This window comes from Musa acuminata, chromosome BXJ3-7, assembly GCF_036884655.1.
Source record: "Musa acuminata AAA Group cultivar baxijiao chromosome BXJ3-7, Cavendish_Baxijiao_AAA, whole genome shotgun sequence".
Lineage (NCBI taxonomy): Eukaryota > Viridiplantae > Streptophyta > Magnoliopsida > Zingiberales > Musaceae > Musa > Musa acuminata.
The window spans coordinates 21,238,799-21,249,835 of NC_088355.1; the positions used below are offsets into that span (position 1 = coordinate 21,238,799).

The following is an 11,037-nucleotide window of genomic DNA, read 5'->3' on the forward strand; positions in this document are numbered from 1 at the left end:
GGTTCGGTCAAGTGACCCACATCCACTTGCGAGGCCCCTCTTCGATGAGGCTCCCACCTTCCACTAGCAAATCTCTTAAAAGGGAAGGGTGAATACCCCTCTTACAACTTTTTACAAGCGGTTCACTCTCTTACAGATTTTCAACAAGAAAGAAGGAGGTGAACACTAGCAAATTGAAAACAAGACTAGCTAAGACTTTTCTAAGGCCTTTCTCTCAAATAATTGCTGCTCAAAAAGTTGTGATCTCAGCTGAGATTTGAGGGGTATTTATAGGCCTCAAGAGGATTCAAATTTGGGCTCCAAAATTTGAATTCTCTTTGGGTTCCCGATGCTGGCGGTGCCACCGCCTGTCACTATCAGACATTGACAATGCTGGGAGGTGCTACCGCCCAGCCGAGGCGGTGCCACCGCCAGACCCTTCGGTTCACTTGTTGGGCTTCAAATTTAGCCCAAACCAAGTCTAATTTTGGGCCCAATTGGTCCCTAACCAGGATATAGGATTATCTCTTAATCCTAATCCTAATTACAAGTGAACTACATAACAAAACACATCCTAAGCAAGTTTTCAACCGCGAACGTCGAGTCTTGTTCCAACGAGCTTTCCGACGGACTCCCAGCAAGCTCCCAAACTTGTGATGACTTTAATGACTAGCCGAGCCTTCTCGGTGATCTCCGTGAACCTCCGACGATCTCTTCGGTAAACTTCCGAAAATTCTGACAGGTTCTCGATTTCTTCTCGGTTGGTTTCGGCAGCATCTCCGACGATTCTTCGGACTCTTAAACGTCCATCGAACTTGACTCCGGTATTCTTGCTTTGTGTTTTCTGGTTATCGTAGTTACTCCTGCACACTTAACTCAATAATATGGATTAGATCAATTAACCCATTAATTGATTTTATCATCAAAATCCGAGATTCAACAATCTCCCCCTTTATGATTATGACAATCAATTGATGACGGAGTTAAACATAACTCCCCCTATCTATCTGCCATATTATGAGAAGATGAAAACACTTGAATTTCATCCATTGAATTCAAGCATAAACCGATAAGTTCTAATCGTAGAACTTATCGTTATTCTTATTAAGCAATAGTAAATACAAAACTTCGATGAAAATCATTTTCAAGTCGAATGATAAGAGACAATTTTTACTACGGCAAGAGATAAAGATTTTCAACATGAATTTCATGATATAAATGTAAGGCATGCTTTCAATATGATCAATCGATCTTGCGATATTCTCAAAGATTTTGTAAGGCATATAAGACATTCATATCACACAAGCTTTTGCAATTCATATAAGTCATGCTATTAAAATGATACAAGTCATCACTTTTCTCCCCCTTTGTCATCAACAAAAAGGGAATGAGACTTGAAGCTCATAATTTGTCATACAAAGATTTTATCATTGATCATACATCATTCATCTATTTTATCATTGATCATACAGAGATTTTATCATTCAAAATTAAGTATGCTAAAATATTTACACAGAGTTCATCTTAAAGGAAAATTCAGCATTCATCCATATTATCAAATCTCTTCTTTCTATAAATAACAAAAAATGTAGATGTACAAAGAAGAGATTGGGATAAGAAAAAAAGTTTCAAGTAGTAACTCCAATAAGTCATGATCATAATTCGAATACAAATCCATTCAAATTCAATTCGTCAACTTGAAACTCATAATCAAGTCATCAAAATCAATTTCGAGATTCAAAATATCATAAAATCATTAATCTTGATCAGATGGGAGCGGTGTTTGACTCAAGATAGGATAAGATAATTTAACAAGTCATTTAGAATCGAAAGAGAATGATCAGATTCACCGAGGAACGAAGAGAGAATAAAAAACTTTACGGAAAATCCATTCAAACAAGTTTATTCTTAGGGACAATTTAACATACCTAATTCCCTTCTAATGAATTCAAATTGGTCTTCATTCAAGGCTTTTGTAAATATATCTGCTAATTGATGCTTTGTGTCAATGAATTCTAGAACAACATCATTGTTAAGGACATGATCGCGTATGAAATGATGCATAACGTCGATGTGCTTAGTTCTAGAGTGCTGAATTGGATTTTTAGTAAGACATATGGCACTAGTATTATCACATTTTATGGGAATGTTTTTAAAGTGAATTCCATAGTCTTCGAATGTATTTTTCATCCAAACAACTTATGCACAGCATGCACTTGCAGCAATGTATTCGGCTTCCGCCGTAGATAGTGCAACTGAATTTTGTTTCTTGGAAGTTCAAGAAACAAGTGCATGTCCTAAAAATTGGCATGTTCCAGACATACTTTTTCTATCTATCCAGCATCCGCCAAAATCGATATATGCATAAGCTATTAAATCAAATTTTTCAGATTTTGGATACCACAGTCCTAGATTTGGAGTTCCTTTAAGATACCTAAATATACTTTCAACATTTTTAAGATGAGATAATTTAGGATTTGATTGATACCTAGCGCAAAGTCCTACACTAAACATAATATCCGGTCTAGTCGCGGTGAGGTAGAGTAGACTACCTATCATTCCCCTATATGTTTTTTGATCGAAATTTTTACTATTTTCATCTATATCTAACTTAGTCGCAGTACTCATAAGGGTGTTTATTGCTTTTGAATTATCCATGTTAAATCATTTTAACAATTCTAATATATATTTAGATTGGTTAAGAAATATACCATCACTAAGTTGTTTGATTTGTAATCCCAAAAAGAAAGTTAATTCACCCATTAAACTCATTTCAAATTCATGACTCATACATTTGGCAAATGATTCACATAGTGATTCATCCGAAGAGCCAAAAATAATATCGTCAACATAAATTTGCACAATAAGAAAATTATTTTTAAAATGTTTAACAAACAATGTAGTATCAACCTTACCTTTAGTAAAATTATTTAAAATAAGAAAGGAACTAAGCCTTTCATACCAAGCTCTAGGAGCTTGTTTCAAGCCATAGAGGGCTTTAGTCAATTTGAATACATGGTTAGGAAGAAGAGAATTTTCAAATCCGGGAGGTTGTTCGACATATACTTCTTCGGAAATAAAACCATTCAAGAAAGCACTTTTGACATCCATTTGAAATAGTTTAAAATTATTACTACTAGCATAGGTAAGGAGCATCCTTATGGCTTCTAATCGAGCCACGAGAGCAAAGGTTTCTTTGTAATCGAGCAGGTCTTGGCTCAACCATCATAGAGAGAGTATTGATCCGTAATGGCGACTTCCATCATAACGGTGTTAGGATCAGAGCGACACTAAGAGGGGGGGTGAATTAGTGCAGCGGATTAAAACGTTGGTTTCGACAAATCTTTCGTACGATAAAAATCAGAATCGGAAGTGCTTAACTTGAAAGCGTATTCACAAAGTTGTGCAGCAAATGTAATGAGGAAATAAAGCAAGCAAGAAGGTTTGCAGTAATGTAAATAGCAGTAATGAAATGCAAACCAGAGATTACGCCGTTTTTAAAGTGGTTCGGTCAGGTGACCTACATCCACTTGCGAGGCCCCTCTTCGATGAAGCTCCCACCTTTCACTAGCAAATCTCTTGAAAGGGAAGGGTGAATACCCCTCTTACAACTTTTTACAAGTGGTTCACTCTATTATAGATTTTCAGCAAGAAAGAAGGAGGTGAACACTAGCAAATTGAAAACAAGACTAGTTAAGACTTTTCTAAGGCCTTTCTCTCAAATAATTGCTACTCAAAAAGTTATGATCTCAGCTGAGATTTGAGGAGTATTTATAAGTCTCAAGAGGGTTCAAATTTGGGCTCCAAAATTTGAATTCTCTTTGGGTTTCCGATGCTGGCGGTGCCACTGCTTGTCAGTGGCGGTGCCACCGCCTGTCACTGTCAGACATTGATAGTGCTGGGCGGTGCCACCGCCAGACCCTTCGGTTCACTTGTTGGGCTTCAAATTTAGCCCAAACCAAGTCTAATTTTAGGCCCAATTGAACCCTAACCAGGATATAGGATTATCTCTTAATCCTAATCCTAATTACAAGTGAACTACATAACAAAACACATCCTAAGAAAGTTTTCAAACGTGAACGTCGAGTCTTGTTTCGGCGAGCTTTCCGACGAACTTCTTCCGACGGACTCCCAGCAAGCTCCCGAACTTGTGATGACTTTAACGACTAGCCGAGCCTTCTCAGTGATCTCCGTGAACCTCCGACGATCTCTTCGGTGAACTTCCGAAAATTCCGACAGGTTCCCGATTTCTTCTCGGTTGGTTCCGTCAGCATCTCCGACGATTCTTCGGACTCTTAAACGTCCATCGAACTAGACTCTGGTATTCATGCTTTTATTGAATCTCGTATTTTGATGATGAAACTACTCGATATATGTTTCTGATTTAATCTGCGTTTTGAGTGACGCAAGATGCCTCGATCAGGATGAGACAATTAAAGCAGGAAAATCATGTTGTGCCGGAAGAACATGTTAGAAGATTAGACGTCGGGCCGGTGGATCGGTCGACGTATCGACAAAAGGCTTCGGGCCGTGGACTCGGGCATCGGGCCAAGAAGAGCGGGTATTGTGCCAAGGATATCGGAGTTGCGGAGCCAACTGGCCGATTGAGCAATAGGCCGTAGGAAAGAACGATGCGCCGAAGAATCGGACGAAGCGTCGAGGGACCAATGACATGCCGGACAACTTGGTTAATTGCTTAGGATTAATTGTCTCGATCGAAGTTTTGTTTATATGTGCAGGATTAACTACAATGAAAGTAAGACGTGTAATAGAAGTTGCGCCGGAGTCATGACAATGATCACGTTCGGAGTTCGAGAGTTCGACGGAAGTTCGGACAGTCGTCAGAGGTTCTGCGGGAACAAATCTGAGAAGTCCATAAGCTTGCCAAAGAAGCTCGTCGGAACTCGCCAAGTAGATCGTCGCAAGTCCAAGAGTTTGCCGGAAGTCCGCAGGAGCATCACCGAGGGTTCATCGGATGATCGACGGAAGTTCGCCGGAAGCTCGCCGGAAGAAGCGATTGACGCACCGGAGCAAGTTGCAGTAAACGTTTTAGAAAATATCGTAGTTAGCACAATGATTAAGTTGGAAATGGGAGGTGATCCCATTAACTTAATCTTGGGGCAATTGGGCCCCTAAAAAACCCAAATTAGGTCGAATGGATCAACCCATTCGGACCCTGATTGCTGTGCGAGGTGCAACCGCCCAGGCCAGGAGGTAGCACCGCCTAGGCTAAGTCTCCGAGTGAGACTGGGCGGTGCAACCGCCCCAGCCAGGAGGTGGCATCGCCTGGGCTCAGTCTCCGAGCGAGACTGGGCGGTGCAACCTCCCTTGACAGGAGGTGGCACCGCTTGAGCTCAGTCTTCGAGCTCTGCCAGGCGGTGCAACCGCCTCAGTCAGGAGGTGCAACTACTTGAGCTCGGTCTTCAAGCTCTGGCAAGAGGTGCAACCACCCCTGACAAGAGGTAGCACTGCCCAGAGGCTCAGTCTTCGAGCTCTGCCAAGCGGTGCAACTGCTCAAGTCAGGAGGTGCAACCGCCTGATCCCGAAATTCCAGGAATTGACAGTTTTGACCTCCAAATTTGAACTGGGTTGGGGCCTATAAATACCCCACCCATTCAGCACTAAAAGAGCATGAACTAACACCAAAATCTTGATCTTGTTTAGTGATTTTTAGAGCTCAAAATTATTGTAAAAGCCAAAAGTTCTTCTCCCTCTTTTCTTCCATGTTCTGAGTTGTAAAGAGAGGAGCGAAAATTCTATAAGGGTTGTCTCCTAAGCCCGTCAAAAGGAGTGAAACTGTAAAAGGGTGGTTGGCCTTCGCCTATTGAAAGAAGGCCTCTAGTTGACGTCGGTGACCTCGTCGGTGGAGGAAGCCAAAAGTGGAGTAGGTCAAGATTGACCGAACCACTCTAAATCTCGGTTTGCATTTACTTTGAGCATATTATCTTTACTGCAAACCTCCTCTAAAGCTTACTGCTTTTTGCGCATATACGATCGGGTTTCAAGCTTTGCACTTTTCGAATCAGCGTTTAGACGTAAATCTATTTTTTCGTACGATCATCATATTTCAGTTTGCATTTACATTTTGATTTCAATCATAACTTCAAACTACCTTTATGTCCTTGCTTAAACTGCATCTTGCCTAATCAAGTGATTTACGAATCAGCATTTAGACGTAAATTAGCTTCTTCGTACGAACGTCGTATTTCAGTTTGCGCTTATATTCTAGTTTTCATCATTACTGCAAACTGCCTTCATAGATTGATTTTAACGTCATCTCGCTTGATCTTAAGTTAAAGTAATCTTAGAATCAGCTTTCACACCGAAATCGTTTTTATCGATCGAACGTGTTTTATAGTTGGAAGATTTCCGCTGCACTAATTCACCCCCCCCCCCCCCCCCCCCCCCTCTTAGTGCTCTTGATCCTTACAGCTTTGTGTTTTCTGGTTATCGTAGTTACTCCTGCACACTTAACTCAATAATATGGATTAGATCAATTAACCCATCAATTGATTTTATCATCAAAATCCGAGATTCAACAAACGGGACAAAGCTCGACCGTCGTAGTGGGAGTATTGATCTATCATGGCAGTTTCCGCCATAACGGGAGTATTGATTCGCCATGACGGGTCTTGGCTCGACCGTCGTAACATGAGTATTGCTCCGTTGTAGCAGCTTCCGTCATAGTGAGTCTTGACTCAACCACCGTAATGGGAGTATTGATCCATCATTGTGCTAGTCATAGGTGTCTTGTAAGTCAATCATGTGAGTGATGACACGTGTGAGACGATACGTACTTTGTTTAGTTATTATTATTTATTGATATTTTTCTTACTTTATGTTGTCTATTGTATATATTGTGATGTCCATTGATCTGTGCAATTGGAATCAGATTATGATGAGATCACAATAATGAGATCGATTCATCTTTAAACACAAACCATAAATAATCTCGATCGTAGGTTACTCGAGAGGGATATCGAGATAACTGAACAAATTAATATGCTGTATACCCGTCTATATGATGGAGGTGATTGGTCTCATAGCTACTCGTGTGGGGACACTAGAGATATAGTGCATGTGCTCATTGGAGAATAAGTTCATCGATTGATCCACTCACGGAATGCTGGATGGTTGATGATACATCATTGTCAGATAATGATTCTGTCATCCCAATTGTGTATCTGGTTCTTAGATTTAAGACACTAAAGATGTCCTATATGAGTACTCCACTCTTTGATACCAGACTTATAGGTTAGGGAGTTTTAAATCTAGCACAATCGATCATCGAGAATGACAACTAATTTTACGAGGGTAATTGAGTGTTGATAGAGGATCATCCACTCTCGGTGTTATGAGAGGAATATCATATGTGTTCTTGCTCAAGTAAATCCCCGACCAGAATTATTTGGATTGAGATAGTAGAGGAGGAAATAAACTTTGCTACACACATAAGATAAAAACAATAGAAAGAGAAAAAAAAAAGAAAGATAAATTTATGGTGGATACACTTTGATATTAATTCTATTGAGATGAATTTCATTAAAATTATATTAGGCATGATTTAATTTATCTTTCATTTCTATCGATTTAATTAATGTATACAATGATAGATATTGATTTTGATATTCTTAACTAATTTGATATTATGTTAGTGAAAGAAATAAATGAAGAAAAAATGGTGATGTTGGAAAAAAAAAAAGGGAAGAATAAGAATTGTATGCTTATATTGAGGATATAATATAAGTATCTAATGACTAGGTCTAATTTGTTTATAAAAGAAGTAATGCATATAATTTACATGATTTAAAGTCATTTTATTATCCATAAATTATAAAAAAATATATGTTATTAATTTGAGACATATGATTTAAATAATTATTTATTATATTATAGAGATTTATTAATTTAAATTATCTGAATTTATATGAAAATATCTATTCAATATTATTTTTGAAAAGCATTAAAAATGCATGATTACTATTTGGATGGATATATGATACCATCATATTTAAAATGACATGCAAAAAGATTTACTTACTTAAACTCTTAATTTGTAAAAGTTGTGTTACTTTGGATGACACTATTGTTGTTCAGTGAGTATGATTATTATATATTAAAATATAATTTAAAAAGACTAATTTCTTTTGGGTCCTGACACCTATATCATGACAATTAAAATGGTTTTGAGCTTATCATTGGGATATAATATTATTCGTAGTCATCAATGCTACTATAACTTCTATTGTAATGTCTATATCTTAGTTACACTTATACTTGTGAGCTATTAACTATATTTATGTTTATTTATAAATAATTTTACTGAGTCATGATTTGAAATGCATATGAATTTTAAGCATTGTAAATTGTATAAATATGAAGAAAATATTTGATATGCATGCATATTTGAAAAACATATATTTAATCAAATCTCGGGACAAATAATATTTATACAATGAGTACGTGCATGCATTACTTAAAGAGGATGGAGATTGGGCTTCTACTTAAAGAGGATGGAGATTGGGCTTCTAACCACGTGCTTCCTCGACACCCACCTCAGTTGCCCACTGACTCTGCCCGATCGACCTCCGCTTCTCCTGAAGCTGATGCTGAAGCTTTTCTTCTGGTTCACCTTCTTGAACGACAGCGTGGTTGGCGTAACGCTCGCCGACACCCCCTTCGGCATGTCGACCTTCACCGCGTAAATCGACGTCGGCTTCCCCACATTGGTCACCGTCCGTGTGTAGCTGACCGACTTCGAACTGTTCGCCCGCAGCTTGACCGATATGGAAGGGTAGTTCAGCTCTCCTTGGGAGATGCTCTTAAGAGACGAGCAGCGCACGGGTTTGCGAGTTAGGGCGCTAACAGCTGAGTCATTGTAGCGGAGGCCACAAAGATACGGAACGTAGTCTTCCTGTGTGAGGTCGTAGACGAGACCTGGATCGATGGCCTGCCGTGGATTCACGTGACCCGCGCCTACGGCGAAGAGGTCGGCCGGGTGGTGCAGCTCGTCGAGGATCGGCCCGCCTGTGTTGTCCGTCACGTACGCTGTCGTCATGATCGCCGATTTGATCGCGGCCGGCGACCAGCCGGGGTGCGCTTTCTTGATCAGAGCTGCGATGCCGGAGAGATGCGGGCAGGACATGGAGGTGCCGGAGATCAAGGCGAAGGCCTGGGAGTTCCACCCGGCGAGGATGTTGACGCCTGGGCCGATGATGTCCGGCTTCAGGATCCCCGGCGTGATTTGGCTGGGCCCGCGGGAGGAGAACGAGGCCACATCCGGCGAGTGGGGCCTGTGCATGACGGTGCCGTGGTAGATGATGTTCGCGATCGGGGTAGAAGTGGAGTTGATGTAGGCCTGGATCTCGAGTCCGTAAGCGTATGGAACCAGGGATGTCGGGAGCACATGGTCGTCGGCTATGATCGTGTACCCGTCTACCGGATAGTTCATGACGATCATCCCGGCACCGCCGGCTTTCTTGACGACTTCACTCATTTGCACACTGTCAATGACGCCAAGCTGGCACAACACTAACTTTCCGCGGACGTCCACACCATCTAAGGTGCCATTGATGCACATGTAGGCGCCATCTTTAGCCGTGACGAAGCCGGGGTAAACGAGAGGTAGCATTTTGGGGTTGAAGGAACGCGGCCGGTGCAGTGATTCCCCATAGAGCTTTCGTCCGTTGCCAAGCTTCACGGAGGCCAAGAAGAGGCGGTCTGTGGTGCTCGCTCCCACCGTAAGTACCCACGGCGCATCGTTATTCACGGAGCCAGGATCAGGCCCCTCGTTGCCGGCTGAGCAGCTGATGAAGACACCTTTGCCGATAGCGTTGAAGGTACCCTGCGCGATCGGGTCCGAGTGGAAGGGAATTGGGTCGGCGCTGATCGAGAAGGAGAGCACGTCGACCCCATCGTCCACCGCGGCGTCCATGGCGGCCAACATGTCGTGACCCATGCATGCGATTTCGTCGCACACCTTGTAGGCAGCGATGTGAGCACGGGGAGCCATCCCGGCAGCGACTCCCGGGGCGAACCCGTTGACGTTGGCACGCTTCACGAACGCCCCGGCGGCGGTGCTCGACGTGTGCGTGCCGTGACCTTCTTCGTCGACGGGCGTGCCAGTCGACCGACGGTCGAGTCCGTCGTGATTGATGAAGGACCTTGCACCGATGAGCTTGTTGTTGCAAGCCGACGCCTTCAAGTCGCAGCGCCCCTTCCACTTGGCCGGCGGCGGCGGCATGCCGTGGTCGTCGTAGGAAGGATGGCCGGGGGTGACGCCGGTGTCGAGGAGGCCGATGATGATTCCTTCGCCCATGTTGCTCTCGTTCCACACGCCCAGCCTCAGTCCCAGGAACTCGGGTGTGTGTGTTGTCTTAAGGCGGTAAACACGGCTGGGGTAGGCGTGCAGAAACCAGTCCATCGTCGACATGGCCTCCACCTCCCTCGGGGTGAGCCGCGCAGCGAAGCCCGTCATGACGTTGCGGTAGGAGTAGATAAGGCGCGAGCGTGGGTCACCTTCTTCAGACTCCAGTCCTAATGGTGTAGCTGCACTCTCCAAGAGAGAGGAGTACCAATCGCTCCATTGGTCTGCGACATCGAAGTCCATCTTCTCGGGGCCCTTGACGTGAACAATGTAAGCCTTCGGCTCCTCAGAGCCGTCGACATGCAAGCCGGAGCGGAGGAAGGAAGCACAGAGGTAGAGGACGAGGGAGAGGGCATGTTTGCTGAGAGACATTGCAGGGATGAGAAGATGCATCACAAAGCAGTGGAGGATGGATATTTAAGAGTGCGGCAGAATACTCGATTTAGTGACGAGTAGCTGTTTGCCATACCGCCGGAAACTCGATTAGGAAATGGATCTTCTATATCAGGAAAATATTTGTTTGCGCTGAACCAGAATCTAACAGCTGCGCGGACTGTTTGTGTTGGATTTTTTTATCTGTGCTGAACCAGAATTAGATTTGTGACATGGAAATTTTTCTATGGACATATAATGAATTTTGTTTTTAGAAATACCATAATAAGTGGATAGGTTCCATTAAATCTTTCCTGTAA

The 11,037-nt window shown here is 42.6% G+C and overlaps 1 protein-coding gene across 1 annotated transcript; it reads right to left on the reverse strand.

The window, feature by feature from the left end:
• Positions 1-8,479: 8,479 nt before the first annotated feature.
• Positions 8,480-10,717, reverse strand: LOC135642885 (subtilisin-like protease 4). The gene has a single exon (XM_065159366.1). The coding sequence runs from the start codon at positions 10,715-10,717 to the stop codon at positions 8,480-8,482; it is 2,238 nt and encodes a 745-aa protein (XP_065015438.1).
• Positions 10,718-11,037: the final 320 nt, after the last annotated feature.